Source organism: Siniperca chuatsi, linkage group LG23 (genome assembly GCF_020085105.1).
Source record: "Siniperca chuatsi isolate FFG_IHB_CAS linkage group LG23, ASM2008510v1, whole genome shotgun sequence".
Classification (NCBI taxonomy): Eukaryota; Metazoa; Chordata; class Actinopteri; order Centrarchiformes; family Sinipercidae; genus Siniperca; species Siniperca chuatsi.
In genome coordinates, this window is record NC_058064.1 from 4,744,638 (window position 1) to 4,766,691 (window position 22,054).

General features: G+C 38.7%; 1 protein-coding gene across 8 annotated transcripts in view; it reads right to left on the reverse strand.

Moving 5' to 3' along the window:
- dgki (diacylglycerol kinase, iota) overlaps positions 1 to 22,054 on the reverse strand; it is a 90,507-nt gene that overhangs the window by 22,996 nt on the left and 45,457 nt on the right. For 4 of the 8 annotated variants that reach the window (XR_006376910.1, XM_044186884.1, XM_044186888.1 and 1 more), the window contains exons 4-20: positions 17,848 to 17,922; positions 16,314 to 16,370; positions 16,080 to 16,148; positions 15,913 to 15,981; positions 15,419 to 15,535; positions 14,866 to 14,940; positions 13,951 to 14,046; positions 13,152 to 13,234; positions 12,667 to 12,727; positions 12,461 to 12,574; positions 7,482 to 7,607; positions 6,636 to 6,714; positions 6,273 to 6,328; positions 5,639 to 5,701; positions 3,830 to 3,903; positions 1,847 to 1,958; positions 1,598 to 1,684 (exon numbers count right to left, since the gene is read on the reverse strand). Coding sequence is in view for 7 of the 8 variants with exons in the window: in XM_044186884.1 (XP_044042819.1) it covers positions 1,598 to 1,684; positions 1,847 to 1,958; positions 3,830 to 3,903; positions 5,639 to 5,701; positions 6,273 to 6,328; positions 6,636 to 6,714; positions 7,482 to 7,607; positions 12,461 to 12,574; positions 12,667 to 12,727; positions 13,152 to 13,234; positions 13,951 to 14,046; positions 14,866 to 14,940; positions 15,419 to 15,535; positions 15,913 to 15,981; positions 16,080 to 16,148; positions 16,314 to 16,370; positions 17,848 to 17,922 (1,413 nt within the window). In the remaining variant the exon portion in view is untranslated. The remainder of the gene's footprint in view (positions 1 to 1,597; positions 1,685 to 1,846; positions 1,959 to 3,829; positions 3,904 to 5,638; positions 5,702 to 6,272; positions 6,329 to 6,635; positions 6,715 to 7,481; positions 7,608 to 12,460; positions 12,575 to 12,666; positions 12,728 to 13,151; positions 13,235 to 13,950; positions 14,047 to 14,865; positions 14,941 to 15,418; positions 15,536 to 15,912; positions 15,982 to 16,079; positions 16,149 to 16,313; positions 16,371 to 17,847; positions 17,923 to 22,054) is intronic. The other 4 variants (XM_044186885.1, XM_044186890.1, XM_044186887.1 and 1 more) reach the window with 3 other exon arrangements.

Below are 22,054 nucleotides of genomic sequence, written 5' to 3' on the forward strand. Positions count from 1 at the left end.
ATCGAGTCTGTTTTATTTCTCATTGTATGAAAATGTAAAGGTTCCCTGTGGGGTTTTAGACCTCTAGTAGTGCTATGGGGCTGTTTTTCTACGAGTGGATCCCTGTTTTATTTATCTCATGCACACACCTGCAACACGATACACAGGGCTCAACAGTGAGGTTCCCTAAATGAAAATCCCATTCATATTCTGAATAGAGGATTTTGATTATTAGCCATAATATCGTAACTATCCAAGGTAGTCTTACCACGAACTATGACATTGTGAAACGATGGTATATGCTCCTGTAGAAGCCACAAGTCTCTACGAAATCAACTTTGTTTTAAGAAAAACACGTTTCATTCCCGATCTCATGGAGAAGTACTACACTACCCACAGCGACAGCTCTGATTAGTGGAGCTAGCTGTTACCATGGAAATGTTTACCGCACCCACGAATGTGAAAGGCTAGTGAGCTTGAAAAAAAAACAACAACTGTATTTACACACTTTCTACCAATGGTTTCAACAGGTCCCGGTAACACGATAAGATGGGCAGCAGTGCATCAGCAAAGGCAGGGAAGAAAACTGCAAGCTAGTAAACATGGATGTAAACAACGCTGGATTTAAAATACTTCAAAAATCTGCTGTGTAAGTGTTTTATGAGGAAGGAAATGCTGTCAACACGTTTATTAGCCTTCAAGGATTCACACAACGTGTATTGGTGAGTAACACTGAATGTAAACGTTACTTTTAAAACTCCACAGGGCACCTTTGACCTTCGGCAGGACTTTTTAGTAAAATGCCCGTTATTTCTGATGAGTTCTTTTGTTTTGATGATTATAAAAAGTTGTGTTTTAGGAAGGGAACTTTTTTGAGGCAGATTGTATTTGTAGCACCTGAGACAGGAGACAAAGGTGTCTGTTTGCATTGTAATATTATATATATGTAAGAAGTTATGTTCTTTGTCTGACAAATGTTTCATCACTGCTACTGTATTTTTGGTGTCTAACTTTAGATCAGCAAATTTCTGAACAAAGAGTAAGTAAAAAAAGAAAAAATGCATTATATAGCAACACACTGCTCATGGTACATGAAAAGTATGCAGGCACATTTTAAGGGTGACAGAGTGTAATATTCATGAATATATTTAGTTAAAGTTTAACGTTTCAGGCTCTGAGGTGTGGACTTTATTGTGTATTTTCTCCTAGTTGATGAATCCTGTGTACAAAACATATAAATTCCATTTTTATTTTCCTGACATTGTGTGAGAAATGTGACTTTGCAAACAGTCAAAAGCATCTAAATCACAAGAGCAAGACAGTTTGAAGGGCTGCCTCCATTGGTAGTTTTTTTTAAGGTGGACAGATAATGCACATGCCCAAATCTGTAAGTTGAGTACACATTTTATACCTGTGTGAACATATATAATGAACCTGTATTCTATTATTCCTTGCTGTATGCCCATATTATTATTCTTCTGCTGCAAAAATGTAGTTTCATCTGATCTTGGTGTACTTTCTATAAATATAATCTGCATTTAATAATACAGTAAATTCAACAGTCTAATAATTTGGCAGTGAGGCTGGTTGGGATTCCGGTGAATATGTGTTTACTCACCTGAACAGGTACGGTCTTGAAGGTAGTGAGGATGACTTCTCTGCACTGGTGCAATCTCTCTCCATGACCGCCGACCTGTAGCGCCGCCTGGTGGACAAAAGGGAGACTTACACCAAGGGTTACAATAACATTAGGGCCAATAATCACATTAAAAACAGTTTACTTGGTTCTGTCTGCCGTTTTTTCCTTGTCACCTCTTCTTTATTTAGTATTTATTTGTTTATTTTTCTTATCCCCTGTTTCTCTCACCAATGAGGCCATGGTGAAGCCAATAACCTCAATGCAGCCGTCGTCATGGCGCTGCGGTTCAAAGTCCCGGTGGTCGCCTGTGTTTCCCCACGGCATGGTGCCAGCACAGTACCTACACACACACACACAAAGGTAAAAAAATTCAAATATGCAACATCTAGTTCACCAAAACAACTTAAATGTCATGGTACCTAAAGTGTCACCACTCCATGATGTGCGTTGATGCACAGCTATCCAACATACTGGATGTTTTTTTAGACCCAAATATCATTTTCCATATGACGATGGAGATTTTCCCCTGACCATAGGTAGTGAATTTGTTTTAATTATTTTGATATATAAATATTGTAACTCCAGGGTGGTGTGGGAGGATTTCACTCAGTGGTGTCAAACCCAGAGTACTGTCCCTGCCTTAAGGAGCTACAACCCTACTTAAAGGATTTCATTAGTCGGGTATTCACTAGAGAGTTGTAGTGTTTCATAATTTTCTTAATGATGTTTCAAAGGCTTTATTGCTCTAGCAGTACACACTGAATAATTATAGTTAGGTAGAGTTTTTGGTCGTGAAAATTTATCCCATTTATTGATGTTGCTTATTGATGCAAAATGTCAGACATACAGTTTATCAGTCCAAGCCTAATGGAAATTAAAAACTATTGAGCTCAACAGTGAGGTTCCCTAAATGAAAATCCCATTCATATTCTGAATAGAGGATTTTGATTATTAGCCATAATATCGTAACTATCCAAGGTAGACTTACCACGAACTATGACATTGTGAAACGATGGTATATGCTCCTGTAGAAGCCACAAGTCTCTACGAAATCAACTTTGTTTTAAGAAAAACACGTTTCATTCCCGATCTCATGGAGAAGTACTACACTACCCACAGCGACGGCTCTGATTAGTGGAGCTAGCTGTTACCATGGAAATGTTTACCGCACCCACGAACGTGAACGACTAGCGAGCTTTTTTTTAAAAAAATATTTATTTACACACTTACAACATACAGCAGGTTCAGCTAGTGAGTTAGCTGCTACTACCGAACACTACGATCGTTTACGTTATGTTAACCACAGAGCGACCATGATTTCCCTTTCTGACACGCTGCCTATTTTCACTACAACACTATAATAATGACAAAGGTTAAATTCAAGAAGAAGCGCGCTACTATCATTAGGTTGAGAGTTGTTGGAAAGGTATCATTCATGGGTTATGGCAGGCCTATATAGTGTTAGGAAGTAGCTAACGAGTGAGCCGTCTCGCTTCCTTCTCATCTCTGTTGAGTTCCACATGCGCAGTACCGATCAGGCAGGATGTTTACGGATGAAGCAACGCCGGCAATCATATGCTTCACAAATCAACGTTTTCTCATGTGAGCTCTGACCACGCTTAGTCGCTTTTCAAAACATCTGGCTGTTGACAGTCACAAGTAGGGAAGTGCTCTACTGAAAATATGTCTCTGTCAACACTGGAACGTACATCTGACAATGAAAACCGTCAGTTTAACCCTGCCTGGACTGGCAAGTGTTTGTTTATTTTACCGCCATCTCCAAACACCTGCTATTTTTTATTACATTCATTTGCACTTGTTTAAAATGTGTCATTAAAAAAAAAAAAAAAAAAAAAAAAAAAAAGGTTTTAATTAGGCTGCTGAAAATGTCTGTTCCATCTACATTTCCTGGGTAGTTCCTTCACTCTTAAAATAATTATGTACACAGTCTTGTACCTTTGTGGGTTTTTTTCCCAATCAAATGTTTTATGATCACAATTCATCTCATAGGCTTAAAACTCTTTATATAAGGATTTTCCGAAACATCAGTGGAGTGAAGGAATGGGACATTCACTTCAAGAACCGGCTGATTCTGATTATCAAATGTTAATTATGCCTCAAGCTTCTTGCTTTGTCTTTAATCTTTTCTGTTTTTAACTTCAGTAGAACAACCAAACTCTATGCAGCATCATGGACTCGGTGTTAACCTACCTTGGAATGTTTAGAAACACAATGCACTGGAATTTCAGGTCCTGGATCTTAGGCGTTAGATCGGTACCATCACACTGAGAGAGACAGACAGAGAGAAAGAAAGTGAGGATTATAATTCGTGGACTGGACCGGTGGTTTACAAAAAATTCTTTTGACTCTGTACAAAACAACTGATTTTCACTCTCAGATCCTTTACTTGCTTTTACATGTCGCATCAAGCTTCACTGTCAGTTCTCAGTTTTCATTCTCAGTTTCAATGTTCTCGCTCTCGATCTTAAACCTGTTTTGATGCTGGGTGTGGAAAGGGATTTATACAGGTCAAAGGTCACCTGCCCACTCAGCTCTCCATAGGACGCCAACAAGGAATGTGGAGACCTGAGGTATAATGTATAATTTTCTGAATGCAAACTATGTTTCAGGGTTAATCGTTTTAATATGGAATTAGCCATTTTTCAGAAGTCTTCAGCTGTCTTAAGTCAGCAAAGCATGTTATCTTATGTTCAGTGAAATAACATGTTTACTGAAATGTCCATTAAAGGATTGTGAAAGTCTGGTGATATTCTATATTCTTCTTACTGTCGACAAATCCCATGAAAAGATCAAAACCAGCCACGAACTGATCCTACTAACAAGTATTGCCTGTTAATCTAAAGTCTGATATATCTTCTTCCTCTGTGTCATAGAGCTCCATTGTTGTCCAGAAACTATTGAAAACACATCAGTGACGTGTTCAGTGCACTGGGTTCCTTCATTATGATGAACATGGGCACTGTAGTTTATTTTCAGTTGATCCCACATACACCGTCCTGCTGCTGTAAATACTCATTAGAGCACCAAATGTGTATTAATCCGCCGATGAAAATAGTCCAAACAAATACGCTATTTTCCCCTGTTTAGTTTTTAGCAAACATTACTCACAGTGCCCAGCTGTTTTAGGAAATTACCAAACCTTTTTTAAAAATTAAAATATATATTCATGACGCGTTTTTAAAGATTTACGTCTTCAGTATTTAGGTTGAATGCCACAGACGGGGTATGGAAGTGAGAAAGTACTGAGAAACAAACTAACACATTGTTGGTTTTGGTATTTCGATGGATTTGTTGACAATAACAAAAATACAGTATATCGTCAGCCTTTATCCTTTAACATTAGCCTAAGACGATCAAAAAGTATATGCTTTGCTAACATAACTAGCCAATATCAGCGCTGGCATGACTTTTTAACAGATGTGGTCTGTGATCCCTCAGGGGATCCATGACAAAGAAAACATATAGTATAAAAAACTTAAGATAAAACATCCCAACATAAGGCCAACGTGTGATATGTTGTGATACTAGATCCTAGTTAGCGCTGAAAAGATTAATCAATGAATTGTCATTTTTTAAAGCAAAAATGCCAAAAATTAACTGGTTCCACTTTCTCAAATGTGAATATTTTAATGGTTTTGTTGGATTTCGATTAAGGTAAACTGAACATCTTAGGGTTTTGGATAGTTAATTGGACAAAACAAGTCATTTAAATATGTTTACTTTGGCTTTGGGAATTCATGATGAGCATTTTCTGACATTTTGTAGAAAATTAACCAAGAAAATTGACAGTGAAAATGACTGTGAGTTGCTGCTCGAATCCTAGTATAGAGGTCAGTGGTCAGCAGGAGCGTAGTAGCCCTGATAAGGATTCAATGTCTTGCTGAAGGACACTTCGACATGGCGGGTTTTTAAAGAACAGTTGAAGGACGACCCTTTTAATCACCAGTCCGACCTGTTGCCCAGACATGTGGACATGAAAAACGATATGTGTGTACTCACCACCACTCTGACATGTTTGGACAAATCCCTGGAGCTTCTCTGGAGGAAATCTGAGAACGCAGCCTGCAAAGACACAAGTATGTGCACACAGAAGCACACACAAACAGAGAAAAGGACCCAATCAAACAGAATTACAGTTCATTACATTTCCCTCATTAAAAAGAGATAACTCCCCTGCATGCTTCCTCTCCAACTCCAACCCATCATTTATTCCTTACATCTCTCATCCGTTGCAGAGTATCAACAGGTTCCAAAAAGTCCCGTTTAAGATTTTCTAACATCTGAATAAAGCTTTAGATTTGAACCAGAGAAATGCAAAACTATATGCAGTGCAGAATAAAAGGTCACAATGAATTACTGAAAACCATCACATCCTAATGTTTACTAAAGCACATGGGATGCAGCTTGCACTTCTGACTCTATTCATTATTAATCTAATATGACTAGTAAGTGCAATTACATTTGGCATTGCATGGTGGCAAGATAACACCACTTCCAATTGGATTTATGACTATAATTAGAACTTTTTAAGGCTTTTAAAAGACCCCTCGCGCACCCTGCTTTATCCTTGGGCTGTTTTTGAGTTTTTGTATGTGTGAATGTGAGTGTGCAATAAATCAAGTGGGACACTCACTCCTGCATAGAACATCTTGTTGCGGAAGCGACTGTTAAACTTTTCTGGGTTGGCCTCTGGAAAGACAGAATCAGAGAGGAGGAGAGAAAGAAGGGGAATACATTAAATACGTTGCAAAGTTAGTGGAATTAAAAATGAAAAAACAAAACTACAGAGGCACAGAGTAAGACAATCTGACTCATTTGTGCATGCATGAATGCTTGTGTGTATCCGAATGTGTCCTTTTTAATAATTTATTTTATTCTGCTCGTCTCTCAGTGGAGTAGGATGCATTAACGGGAACGAGAAGGACTTAATGGAATATAAACAGAGTTAATACAGGGTGAAACGTAAAAGAAAGACATTAAAATAGATTTCACCAACCTCTGGACTCATGGAACTCCAGGGTGACATGAGCATCGAATCCCAGGCTGAAGTAGTTGTTGAACACATTCAGAGGCAGCTGAGGACGCAGGAAAAAATATTAAAGTGGGTGTTTTTGCATAAATATTATATCGTTTGTTCACATAGACAGCTCAGTTCCATGTATACTGTACAGTACTATATTGTCCATCCATCTAGTGATACCCATATCCAAATTTACACACATGTCAACATGACACTTATGACACAGGTATTTCAGTTGAAAGGTAATTTGTTGATTTTCTCCAGTCAGAATGAGCCGTATCAGGAGTTAGTGCTAATTCAAAGTGATCCCTTCCTGCTGCTCTTGTTTCATATTAAAAGGTTTGTATGGGCGAATCACATTGAGACTTTCATTGTGAGGCAACCACAGAAAATGCATTATATTAGTCAGTGCAGATCACTGCTATTATTTGCTGTTACTTGCTATTAATTTTTCAGAGTTTTTCCCCCCAGAGTAACAGTTTCAAATATTGCAGGGAGGAATTGTACAAGAGGAAGCAAGAAATAATGTGCTGGTTAGATGAGCTACAGGAAATACACTGTGATAGACAGTAATGCAACATGCAATGGCCCCCTACCTCTTAAAAGCTGCTATAATGAAAGTTCTGCACACTTGAGCCTCATTCTTGAGTCTTAACCTTCAAATAAAAAGGTTAACCTTGTAGGGTCCAGCGTTTTCTCTATCCTCACAATGTGACTGTGTGTGTAAATAGCTTGTTGTCCCCACAATGTGATGAATCCAAGTACATACATAAACACACATCCACCCTAACGGCCAACCCAGACTCCCGGCTGACTTCTGACCTTCTGTGTGCCCTCCTCTGGCTGCGCATCACTTTTCTCTACTAGGAGGTTCCACCTGTCCAGCTGCACCACCGAACCGTCCTCCACGTGACATAAAACCTTGGACACCGGCTCATCTGTGTAACCCTGCAGAGAAAGAGACGGTCACAAATATAGATATAGATAGAGAGTCAACACTGAGTAAGATATGATCGAAAGCTCCAGAACAGCTGCTACTGACATTGTGGTGAGATTCAAGAACTTTATATCTCAACTTTATATCTCAAGAACTTTATATCTCAACCCAAAATCAACAAGAAGTCCTTGAAGTAGTCAGAGGAATGGAAATTTGAACATCTACAATTTCATTACAAGCGGGCAACTCCATCTGCTGAGGAAGATCGTGTGATACCATCAAAACCTCCAGAACAGCTACTACAGTAAGTGGACCTTGACGTGAAACAGTTTTGTTGACTGCTGAGCGGAAGTGGACGTTCAATCTCAAATTATTTCTGAAGCATTTATCGAAAATGAAAGTCATTATAATAAAAGATGACACAAAAACTAAAAGTTAAAAAACATAAATTACGTCTCATATATGTTGCAGATTACCTTTTTATCACATTTTAGGAAAAACAACAGATCAAAAGGGAAAGGAAGAAGACGAAAGAGACGGGGAAAGAGTAGAGTGGAAGTAAAGGGGAAGGAAAAGAAGAAGAAGAAAACAAGAAAGTGGGGAGAGAATGGCTGTAAGAAAAAGATGCAAATGAATGGGAGGAAAAATTATGTAAAGAGAAGGGAAAGGGGGATAAAGGGATGATGTCTCCAACTAAATAATGGCCTCTATCGCTCTTTCTATCTGTCAAACCGCTGAGGTCTCTCTCTCTCCTGCCTTATCTACTTGCTAACAAGAGCACAACAAACACACATGTGCACATAGAGTGAGAGAAAGAAATGGTGGAATAGACAGTGAGAGCAAGTAATGACTGGCTCTCAGTAAGTGGTCACTGAGGCTGCTTCACTGACACCATGATCACTTTAAGAGCACAGAAAGCTCAGAGCCTCCACACAAACTTGTAAATGATGGATTGGAGTGGATATTACTGATAACACACACACACACACACACACACACCTTTCTCCAACCATCAATCCATGTCTGTGTACTTTCCTATTCTTCTTTTCAGCAGCCAATTTAAAACCTTTATTTTTTATTTTTTAAGTTTTTGGTAATGACACATTTTAAACAAGTACAAATGAATGTAATAAAAAATAGCAGGTGTTTGGAGATGGCAGTAAAATAAACAAACACTTGCCAGTCCAGGCAGGGTTAAACTGACGGTTTTCATTGTCAAATTTGTGTTCCAGTGTTGACAGAGACATATTTTCAGTAGAGCACTTCCCTACTTGTGACTGTCAACAGCCAGATGTTTTGAAAAGCGACTAAGCGTGGAGCTCACATGAGAAAACGTTGATTTGTAAAAGATATGATTGCCGGCGTTGCTTCATCCATAAACATCCTGCCTGATCGGTACTGCGCGTGTAGAACTCGAGATGAGAAGGAAGCGAGACGGCTCACTCGTTAGCTACTTCCTAACACCATATATGTAGTTTACTTATTTTGTTATATATCAGATTTATGTATGCTGGGCCACTCGGAGGTTGCTTCTGGGCCGGATGTGGCCCGCGGGCCGCCAACTGAATAGGCCTGCTTTACTCATTCAAGCCAGGTCTCTCTAATGGAGAGCATTTTGTCTTTCTTTCATTATTCTCTCCATCTCTCTTTCGTCTACTTTATATTTTCTGTCTCCCTCTGGACAAGGTCAGGAAATCAGTGTACCAAGGACTGCACTGAGTGGCACACACACACACACACACACACACACACACACACACACACACACACACACACAAGGAGACAACAATCTGATGATAGTAGCGCTCATCAGCAGGGCCTCCTCTGAGGCGTTCACACACACACACACACACACACACACACACACACACACACACACACAGCAGCGCTCACACTCAGACACACAGCAAGTCACAGGGTCATTCACACTCACACAGAGAGAGGTAGAGCAGATGCAACTGAGTGTCAGAAAGAGAAGGAGGAAAGGTTTAGGAAAGAAAGCGGTGGGAAGAGGGGAAAGAAATTTAAGAAAAGGGAAGGGACGGAGAGGAGGGGAAAGGAAAGAAAAGGAAAAGGAAAGGAGTGGAAAGGAGGGGAAAGGAAAGGGAAGGGAAGGAGAAGAAAGGAGGGGAAAGAAAGGAAAGGGAAGGGAAGGAGTGGGAAGGAGGGGAAAGAAAGGAAAGGAAAGGAAAGGAAAGGAAAGGAAAGGAAAGGAAAGGAAAGGAAAGGAAAGGAAAGGGAAGGGAAGGGAAGGGAAGGGAAGGGAAGGGAAGGGAAGCAAAGAAAAGCAGTGGGAAAGAAAGGGAAAAAGCAGCAAAGGAAAGGACCAACAGAGACAAAGTGGATAAAAGAAACCCTGCAGTCAGAAATGAAATAGAGGACAAAAAGGACACACTAATTACACATCTTGTTCAAAGCATCTATCTTTCTCTGTATCAGGACTTTTTCAGCACTGCACCCCTGCAATCCTGAGAGTCATTCACATGTCCTTGGCTCATCATACACCACATTAAGCGATAGTAAGCTACTAGCATTATATACCGAAGTGAATGAGATTTGGGTTCATGCCCTCTGATCAGTCTCCCCAAAACTGTGTGTATTCCTGTGCCAGTATTTTTGTCATGTGGGCATTATGTTTTTATTAATTTAAATGTCCCTCAAAAATGTTGTAATAATGTTAATGTAACACATAATAATGCAATATGGATGATGCGGATAATGGGTCTTTATATAGATTAAATGAATGAGAAAATGTTTGATATTATCAGAAAAATATTTAAATGCAAAGTAAAATAAATGAAATACCATTTCAGGTTTTGACTCAGACTTTTGACTCATACAGAGAGATATTTGATGTATTATCATCGCTACAAGCCCACATAACTGGTCTAGAGAAAAGCCTAATGGAAGAATGTGGGTGCTTGTAAAGGTCTCTTCTTCTATGTTGCAGTACAGTTATGCAATGTGTATGTGTGTGTGTGTGTGTGTGTGTGTGCGTGTGTCAAGGGGCAGATTCTTGGTGCTTCAGCACTTCACCTTATTTTAGTAACAAACTGCAAGAGCCCAAAGTGCCTTCCTACAGAAGAATGCTGCATTATATTTTAATTTTATAAGTTTCTACAGCCTTGCCTGGGCACCTCACTCTTTATAAAAAGAGAAAAAAGACTCTGGCACCAGTTTGTGATCGTTGTCACCTATGGACAGTCCGATGATACTATCTGTAATACAAATGTAAATGAAAATACTTAAACCTGCAATAACTGATTTTTTTGGCTACTTGGGGACAGCGGAAACAAGTCAACACCTTTTAAGTAGATATGGTGAACTTGTTGGTATAAAGTTGCTTATTTACACATCTAGCAGTTACAGAGCAACATTATCATTCATTTGGAGTCGCGTTTGTGTCCACCTGATGAATGTCAGTCCAATATTCACTCTTTCAGCTCTGTGTTTGGTCTCCACCAGCTCCTGAGAGAAATATCTGCCTCTTTAGCTGCTAAATGCTCCACCATGTTCACCAGCTAGTCTCGAACTGTCTCTGTCTGCTGTTTGCTGCTGAGCAGGTAGTGTGTACAGTGGGGTTTTACAGCTTTTTAACTGAAAAGAGCTGCCTGCTGCGGCTGAAAACAACACGATGAGAGCGGTGAGAGTGAACCAGACAAGTTGTGGCCGGACAGCTAAACAGTGAGCGGAAACTCGCTATGAAGCTCCATTAAACTGGGAGCTGCTGATTCAGGTGATTCTCCGTAGGTTCATCACTACGAGTGAACCCTTTCACATTGATACAGTTATTATAAAAACACTGATTATAGCCAAAATTGTCTTATTACATTACAGAGCTGTAGCACTGAGCAACCAAACCGATGCTCAATGACTCCAGCCTTAAAAGAAAAATGTACATACTCTACTGTCAACTGAGCTGACAAAAACAAAAAGTATAACTAACCTGAATTGCCAAATTTGACCTTTGGTTTCTAAACTCCAAAAACCTAAGTGGAATTAAAAAGGAACTACTAGAACGACTAATTCTGTATCATCCCAATAAAACCCACTGTAGAGGTCCCACTGCTGAGAGGCTTCCCCACAGGAGAAAGTGTGTGTAAAGAGCCTTTATTTTCTGCTCTTTTACATGTGATTTTGTGTTGCACTAATGTTGCACTTACTGTGTAAAGAAAGACAAAATGTCACATGCAGAACAGACACAGGTTAAAATTATTTAAAGGGAACTTCTACAACATCAATGACGACTGTGTCATCTTGACTTGATGTGCTGTGCCTTGGAGAGGTCAGACAATGGCTAAACGTCAGGGTTTAGAGGATGAGTTACGAAGGAAGAACTTCCTGGAATGTGGGTTCGTTTTTCTGTAGCTCCCAGAGGTGTCGGAGAAGTAAATATTGGATTTATTTTAACTATATATCAATATTTGGCCATATCTGGCATAATGCATACACTTATTAGAAAGTTATTTACATATACTTATTAGATATTTTTATACTTTTATATTTGTCTAGACCATAGACTTGCTTTTTTAGATACCCTGGTGATGTTATTGTTCACATATACTGTGTATATACTGCATATATTACTTTTCATTAACACATTTTTAATTAAGTTATGTTGGAAGTGCTGGCATTGTTGTTGTTATTTTATTTTTCTTAGCTGTATCTTAATATCATTTTCCAGCTGCAATAACCCTAGAGATAATTACACTTTCATCTAACTTAGTTATCATGATGTGGCTTAACGACCTGAAGTCATTAAAAAGACAAAACAGATACTTGTGAATGAATAAATACAGGGAGGAGAAACTGCTACGTCCTGCCGCTGTCAACTCTGCGGCAGAAGTCAAGGCTAGGAACTCACCCCACCCCAGTTGAGCGTCCTGGCGAGGTCATTTCCTGTTCCCAGAGGAAGAACAGCGACCGGAGGCTGGGGGTTCATCTGCAGCTCATCTAGAGTGGACAGGATCCACCCCACCTACAGGGAGACGTACACAGAAAGTATAAGCTGCAGAGATTTAGAATAGAATACGCGTAATAGAAACAGATTATAACAGAATAGAGCCTTACCGTGCCGTCCCCTCCGCAGGCAAGGATCCTCAGATTTGGCACTTTCCGATACAAATCCAACCTGACAATTCACAAAGTGCACAAAGCAGAGAGAGGCCTGGTTGTAGAATAAAAGAGGCTTCTTCAGCAGAAAACAGGGCTGATTGGTGTTGAGTGGGTGTAATTGGTCCATGTTCCATGAAAATTGAGCAGTGTATTTGAATAAAAGAGGATAATGACTAAAATTGAAGTGAAAAGATACGGCATTTTCCCCGCAGCAGTGGACTGTGACAATAGTGTGATGTTAAATGATGATTTAAGTAGAAAATTATTACTAAATTGGCTATAGAAAACACAGTTTCATTATAAAGGCATTCTTTACTCATGAATAGTAAAGCAGAGTCCAAAAGTAAAGTCAGTCTATTGCAGACCGTCAAAGTCAGAATGCCACATTGACTTTAACCCGAAGTGTTTTTAATAAACTGTCCCAACTGAAGGGTACTTACGCCTCTCGCAGCCCACCCTGTGACAGGTCAAAGACTTGTCGAGGGTTCAAGATCCACATGAACATCTGTAACACCTTGGCTCCCTACAGAGAGAGAAATATCGAATGAGGATTTTCCTAATATAATATTATTTTTTTAAAAACACACACCTAGAATTGCAAGGGATCCATGCAACTACAGACAACTACTTGACAAGTACATTAATAATTGTACTGTATCTTAAACCTTATTAAAACTGCGTTGGTTTTGCTGGGGCAGGTCCTATAATTGTGATTACTATCAAAAATCCAGCATGATGTTATAATGACGATGATTATGTTAGCTGATAAAACTAATCCTGTTTGAACTGACACCTTCCTAATTAGACGTTCTGTTAGTGGCAACTGGCAGATTGTAATAACTCATGTAGGCTACTGGCGCAAACAGCCTGATGGCGGCTGAGCACAAAGATTTTATACCTGAGCCACTGACAGACAGTTGAGGCCCAAACAGTGGAGGTGTGAATTAATAAAAGACCATCATTTACTAAAATCTGATAATGTCATGATGTAAGATCATGCTGATATCTCTTGTATGAGGGTTGTTAGCTAAATTCAGGTCAAACATAAAATGGGCATTTTTTTCCTGCAGTGAAAATTACAGAGAAAGTAGTACTGAATAATACTGGTTGGAATAAGCGCAATAAATTCTCTAAAAAGTCATCTGAAATTACAGTACAGAGTGAATATAAATGACATTACTGGAACTTCAAATGAGGCTAGCTTGAAGGTATCTCAAACAGATGTTAAAGTTTGGTGACCTGGTTGCCCCCACTCTTGGGATTGACAAAAACCAAGATGGGCTTCATGAGAGGTGAGGGGAGGGGCTTCAACATGAACGGACGCCATTTAGACTCCTAAAGAAAGAAAGAAAGAGACAAAGACAAAGAGGGAGAAACAGAAAAAGTTAGACAAAGAAAGATGTGCAAAAAGTGGGAAAAAGATAATTTTTTGGGCATTTTTGCCTTTATTTGACAGGTGGGAGTGAGAGAGGGGATGACATGCAGCAAAGGGCCGCAGGTTGGAATTTAATCCGGGCCGCTGCGGTAAGGACTCAGCCTTGGTACATTACATTACAGCTACCATTGTGCCCTTAATGCTGAAATTATTAATCGATTAGTTGATGAACAGAAAATTAATTCCCAACTATCAAACAAAAATGCCAAACATTCACCTTTCCAGTATATTAAATCTGAGGACTGTGGAAATTGTAAAGGACATTTTTCACTTACAAAGTGCTTTAAAGGGCAGCCATAAGGCAATACAATAATTAAAGTGAAAACAGTGAAAAAATTTAGCACAAATAGTGAGAACAAAGGACTAAATAAAATACCAAATTCACATATACAGTATATATTCCCACATATATAACATATACAGCACATATATACATGCACCGAGACATACACGTACACACACGTACGTTTGCCAGATTAAGAAACGATTATAAGAAAGCCTTATGATAAAAGTGAGTAAACAATAAATCGAATACTCATTAAAAAAAACCCTGACAGATTAATGATGATTCTAAAGAAAATAATCATTAGTGGCACCAATACAGGTACACTGATGTTCATTGATCTTTAGTAGGTGTCTGACAAATGTGGCCGAGATACATGGAGTTGAATAAATCATAAACACGTTTCGCTGTTGTATTTTATGCACATGCTACTTACATCCAGTCCCTTCTTGCTTGTCCTTCGTTTGAAAGATGTCCGCTTTTTTCTCCTGGCAGAGTTCTTAAGTGAGCTCTAGGGCGCACACACACACACACACACACACACACACACACACACACAGAGTTCAATGGTTAGTTCACTGTCACCATGTCCCTTGTGATGGTGATTAAAAGTGCAATAAAGCATGTGATTTGTGTGTGTGTGTGTGTGTGTGTGTGTGTGTGTGTGTGTGAGATGGCCGAGACACAAACCCAGAGTTCCCTCAGACAGATCAGACATGTGTCAGCTCATATCACATCATAGCCTAAATCACACACACATACACACACACACACATACACACACACATACACATACACATACACACACATCAACACTCACACAGTTTTTGACACCCGCCTTCTTTTAGAGTTTTAAATTTAGATCCAACAGAGTCGTTTCTCATTAATGTCACAAAATGACAGCTAGTGAACTTTATCAACCAGTGGAGTGACTGGTGAGGGATGCCTGTAATGGGAGTGTGTGTGTTTATGTGTGTGTGTGTGTACACCTGTGGTTTCCTGACTTTGATGATCCAGGAGGGTGGTACTATGACTCCAGCGTGGGCCCCCAGTGAACACGGCTCCTCAATCTGGTGCAGCATGAAACACGTCACCTTATTGTGGAACTGCAACAAAAACACCCCTTGTTATTATTTATCCTATTTATTAATAACTTTATTGTGTGTGTTAAATGAAACACGTGACTTTCTTGTGGATGTGCAAATAATAATAATAAATAATAATAATAACATACATTTGGATTGAAGCACAGAAACTTCCTGTAGTACTGTATATTTAAGACGTGCGTAACCATTTGGTTATTTCAATGGAACACTTTCTTTAGTGAAGCTTGCTTGAGACTCATTGCTACTCATATAGTCATATATTTCTAGTAAAATGTTCTTGACAATGATGTATTAATTTTTTAACAATCTTGCCAAATACCATATGGGTACGTGTTTGCTTTAATCTATAGTGATTAATACGAGGATTAATTACTTACAGCCTGTTTACACCAGGAACAACTGATGGCGATGATTTCTTTACTGTGGAAGAACTTCTGTTGAAAACTCTGCAGAAACAGACAGAAATACACTGAGGTTGTCTGTGTGAACAATAATAACTGTGAGCAACAAGTGTGTGTTTGTGTGTGTGTGTTTGTGTACTTACCTTTCCACACTGTCTACATTTCCCCTCCTGTCTTCGTCTGTGAACCCAGTGATGTCTCAGTATGTTCTGCTGTCACAGAGATAGATGCTAAACATGTTCACGTTTTCTCTTCACACACAGTGTAAACAGGATACGTTTGAAGAAACTGTTCCTCTCTCACATGTATATAGTCATGCATATATTTACACACACACACACACACACACACACACACACACACACACACACACTTACATCTCTGAGGCACCGGGATCCTCCTTCTCTGAATGTTGGCTTGCATCTGAAGTTAATCTAGACAGAGACAGAGAAACAAAGACAAACAATGAATATTGGCACAAAATACCAAATAATGTCAGTTTTATTCCAAAACATATATTAGTACGAGAATGGCAAATAACCACATGAATATTTAACATCTGGAATACATAAATACGTCATCGACACTAATGCAATGATACTAAAGTGCATCCAGTCAACAAAAGTGCTGCAGACATACTTTTTTAATTTTATTTTACTGAATAAAAGACTTGTGTCAGTCACTGTGGTTAAATTCAATCAATACTGTATGTCAGATAATGAACAAAATGTCCACGTTTAATAAAAATAATAAAAGTAATACTCAATTATTATGTCAAATTGTGTCAAACTGGATGTAACTTTTGGATATCTTGGAAAACAGAACACATTTTCTATTACATTTTTGCCACGTTAGCAGGAAGGTAACAAATACATATTTGTATTCCTATGGCAGCCAGATGTATAAACAAATACGTATGCACAAAAACCACACGTACACGTTTTCTAGAGCCAGCTGATAAGATGATAAAGAGGAGATGAAATACAAGGAGAGAGATGGAATCTAAATAATCAAACAGTCTACACACAGCGTTTTGTAAAATGTCAACCAAAGGCACATTTATAAGCTTAATTTTAAATAAAAAAGATGAATTTTATCATTTATTCATACTTTTTATTTACATTCAAGTCATTATTTCCCTGTTAATGTTTTTTTCATTTTATCCTGTAAAGTGTGAAGCAGTTTGAGAAGTATGTTTCAATATGAGCTCTTTAAATTAATCTTTCTGACGTAATAATGATGATTGAGATATCACCGCGATGATGGTTTACAGGTACATGTGATGAATTAGTGGCATAATGGTTGCACGTCATGGCAGCTGCTCTGGTGCTGTTGGAGAACCTCGTTGATGCAACACAATCGGTGAAACTGCACTTCTTCTTTGCCGTTCTTTTCATTGACAGGTCTAATAAGTGGTGGAGCAGGGAGAAGTATCGGTATGCAAACACGTGATTCAGGGCGTATTGAACTGTAGGAGTGGAAATGAGACTTGCGCATGTTAGCGCAGTTCCACAATGATTGAGAGTTTTAAAACAAAACCAGGGCGAATGTGCGGCTTCATACATCTGACAAAAAGCATTTTAGTCATGAATCTACCCAGAGTTTTATGCATCTGGCCCCAGGTGTTGAGTAGAACAGCATCGCTTGGAAGAACTACAATAGCCTGCAACCGTATTGTGACAGTTACCCATCATGCATCTGTCCTACGTAAGCTGTCTGCACTATTTTTTAAGCCTAAATGTGGCTCAACAGGAACAATGTAGCAGAAAACTAATTTCACACAAATAACCATCAAGACGTCAAGGATGAACAATATGTTTTAGAAATTCAATTCTCTTCAACAATGATAGTGTGTCAAGTCTGCATTAAAATGCAAAATTAACTGTGTGTGTGTGTGTGTGTGTGTCATACCTTTTCTAGTTGCTCTATGCAGCCAGTGTGAACAACGATCTTACAGACAGCACATTTCCTCCTGGGGGCCGACTTCTTAAAGGAGAAAACAGACACACAGCACAGAGGGCGGTGAGATACACAACAAACACAAGCAGAGCAACAATGCACACTGATACACACAGATAAAAGCACACAGACACAAATACACACCGAGCTGTGTGTTGAAGGTGCCCAAACATTTACTTCTCTTCCCATTCAGTTTAAAAAGCTTTAGCAGCCTTTTATCAACAGCATTAACAGTACAATGACACTCCAGGCATGAAAAAAGACACCTTGACGTTTTACAGTTTCAGTTATTTTTCTACACCAGTCAGGGCATAATGATAAAAAAAGAATTATTTTGGCATTAAATGAACTGGTTTTGAACATTGTTGGTGCCTCTGAGAGTAAAAGGCCGATATGCAGCACCATTAAACTGCACTCTTGTCTACATAAACTGATCTATGTCTTCTAACAGCCCAGAAAACAGAGGAACTACAACATCCAAGAAGCCTGTTTTAAATATTATTAATTCTTTTTTAAACTTAAAAAGAAGAGTTTGACATTTTGGGAAACACACATATTCGCTTTCTTTGCCAAGAGTTTGATGAGAAGACTGATACCACTCTCATGTTTGTACCTTAAATATGAAGCTACAGCCAGGAGTTAGCTTAGCTTAGCATAAAGACTGGAAACAGGGGAAAAGAGTTAGCTATCTCTAAAGCTCACTATTTAAGAATTTATATCTTGTTTGTTTAATCTGTACAAAAACCGAAGAGTAAAAACGACACATTGCTGTTTTACATTAGTGAGCTTTATAGGTGCTGGTAGGCAGACTCCCTGTTTACAGTCTTTTTTCTAAGCTAAGCTAACCAGCTGCTGGCTGTAGCTTGATATTTAGAGTGCAGATAATGAGAATTGTAATTCTTGGCAAGAAAGCAAATAAACCTATTTCCCCAAATGTTTTCCCAAAGTATTGCTTTAATTATCGAGCAAAAACATACTATTTTGAGTAAACATGGCTAATGAAAACAATAAATGTGCATGTGTAAGAAAACGACAGAAAAAGCTACCAATTTGATGTCTCAGATATCCCCAACCATTTATCACACAGTGTGACTGGCAATAAAAAATAACAGGCAAACATTCAAGATGCCAAAGTGCTGTTTGCCTTCAGTAAATAATATTGCTCCGCTGCCCTTGCTCTTACAACACACAAACTACTCATTATGGGTAATAATTTGACAGCTGATAATGGAGTGGTCAATGGGTTCACTCCTGACTGTCACAGCGAGCAACACTTAATGGCACAGTGCTACTCTCACAGAAAAAAACCAGACTTTCACTCTCATATCTCCTTTGCTTGGCAGTTCTTAATGTTCTCATGGTGCAAAAGTTCCACCACAAAAACCTCTTTTAACAAGAAATATGTCACATTATGGAAGCACAATGTTCTTTTTCAAGATGTTCTGTCTGTTAAAATGTAGGGGAATGATATGAAAATTGCAACAGCGTCAATGGAGGAACATGTTTACCACACATTGGCTTTTTTTTTGTAGGTTACGTTTGCAAGCCGAGAGAAATCTACCTTTATCATCTTTATGACTGTTTTGTATTTAGTCTGTTTCGTAATCCTACAGTCATGGTTTTAAAAGAGTTTGTTAGCAGACAGTTGATAAAAAGAATGAACTATCAGCTATTTAAGAAATTCAAGAAGTCTTTAAAGGCCACAGTTTTTAAGAAAAGGAAAGGAAGTGTGACACTACTGCATATTACACATCGCATAATTACCTAAGGACCAGTGGTTTGGTTGTTTGGCTCTAGTGTTAAAGAGTAGGACTCACAGTTAGTACAGAAGGTGAGCATGGCCCAAAGGCAGCATGATATTTCACTGCTTAAGTACTATACTTAAGCACAATTTTGAGGTACTTGTACTTTACTTGAGTATTTCCAGTTTTAGCTACTTTATGCTTCTACTCTGCTCAATGTCAGAGGGGACAATTGTACTTTTTACGCTGTTAAATTTATTTGACAGCTGAAACTAGGGAAGGTTTGGCATTTTTTCTTACAAAAATAACAAACAATCTAAACTGCAGTTTCATTTTCTGTCTATCGACTAATCAATTAATCAAGTAATTGTTTCAGCTCAATAATATCATATATCATATTTTGGAGGGAGGTTAGCTTCCTTCAAGGTTGTTTTTCTTTTGACAATTTTTGCATTAATTCAAATCAGAGAGATACAGTTTCTTTGTCAAAACTAAACAGTGGTGAAAGAATACAGTAACACACCAGAGTGATTAACAAGCTTTACTGCATTTCTCCGTTTGCTATAGAGAGTTTGACAAATTTTTCAAGTTCAACAGTTTTGTTTTGCGCTTCTTTGATGACTTCTTACAGTACAAAGTCGACAAGCTAACAAGGTTACCGCAAAATAGTTGACCGTCTCTATAGGTCACGTGGCCCTCGCCTTGCAGCTCGTAGCAGCCCCGCCAGAGTCTCCCTGCAAACTGCGGTGAGAGTTCATACACAGAGGGGACAGATTTTCTACAGCATGGATCTCACATGCTTTTCAGTGTTGAGTTTAAAGCCTCTGCAGCATCCTTCAGACTGCCAGGTTTTTCCACGATGACTAAGACTAAATCAGCCATATCTAGCTGAGCACAGGTAGGAATGTGCTTATTCATGCCAACCATGACTTCTCAAAGCAATCTGAGATTCCACCGAGGTCAGGTTGTCCTTTTAAGTAGCCAAAAGCACGCAGCGCTGATGGAATATTTATCTAATTAAACATATGACAGAGATTATAGTGAATTCATTTTTGTTGCAGCTCCATCTTACAGGCAGCAGTCTCACCATGTTCTTATACATTCACCGTAATTACATACCATCAGTGAAAATGTATGGATGTGTCATTATATTATTGTCAGTATTAAAGGTTATTTCTCAGCTCCCCGTTCCAAGGGCTGCTGTTAGTTGTAAGAGGTGTGTGGCTGGAGAAAGGGTCCATAAAACCTGTAATTTTAACACTTTCTACACAGCTCTGCATACTGGTTAATGCAGCTTAGGTCTAACCAGAAGTGCAATAAGCAAGTGCAGGATATAAAGCGTGTGCATAAATGCAGGATAGCGCAGTATTATGAAAATATTTTACAAGTGGTACAATGGACATTATATAAAATATTTTCATAATACTGCTCTATCCTGCATTTATGCACACGCTTTATATTCTGCACTTGCTTATTGCACTTCTGGTTAGACCTAAGCTGCATTTCGTTGCCTTGTACTTGTACACGTGTAATGACAATAAAGTTGAATCTAATCTAATGAATCTAATCTAATTTGAAAGTTCACTTTCTCTGTTTTTCCGAGTAATTTCTTCTGCTGCTGCTTTGTAGACATGGTTCATTTGAGTGAGTGTGTGGCATCCTGTTTAAAATAACGGTAAATTACTACTAGACTGCATTTAAGACTAGAAGCATTCAATACGCTCCATTTCCAGAACGCTCTGCTCTGTCGGTGATCTATGAGTGACCGTGATTTGATTTGGGGAGATGGAGTAGACCGAATTTTATGTATGTGATAAAAAAAAAAAAAGGTTAAATACTGATGTGAAAAAAACATCTAATCTAAAATATATGCAACTTTACTTTACAACGTTACTGGCATGTACGGGTGCACTAAAATCACAGTTTTTGACTAAACAGTAAGTTATTTTTTCAGTCCATATTTAGACGTGAAATCCAGAATGACAGTAGAAAAAGGCAAACTTTAGCACTGCTGCAATCAGCTGTCGCAATACTGTGGCATTACTTAATCTTCTCTATGGCCGACCACAGATCAGCCAACCAGGTCGCTTCACAAGCTTTTAAAAGGTGGAGACTCTAAGTATTACCTGCTGCTGATTCTAAAGTCAATTCTTTCTGTTTTACTGAAGGAATTAGAGTGCTTTTATAAACATGCTATTCAAAGAAATTGATTTACTGATTGATTTAAACCCACTTTGCAACTACATTAAGGAACAAAGCGTCAAAAGACCTGCTTTGAAAACATGGACCACCTTCCAGTCAGTGTTGTCACTGATATGAAGAACATGGCACAGGTTGATTAAGTTTATCTGTATAGCACCTTTCAACAACAAGGCAATACAAAGTGCTTTACATAAGACAGGATTAACTATGTTTGT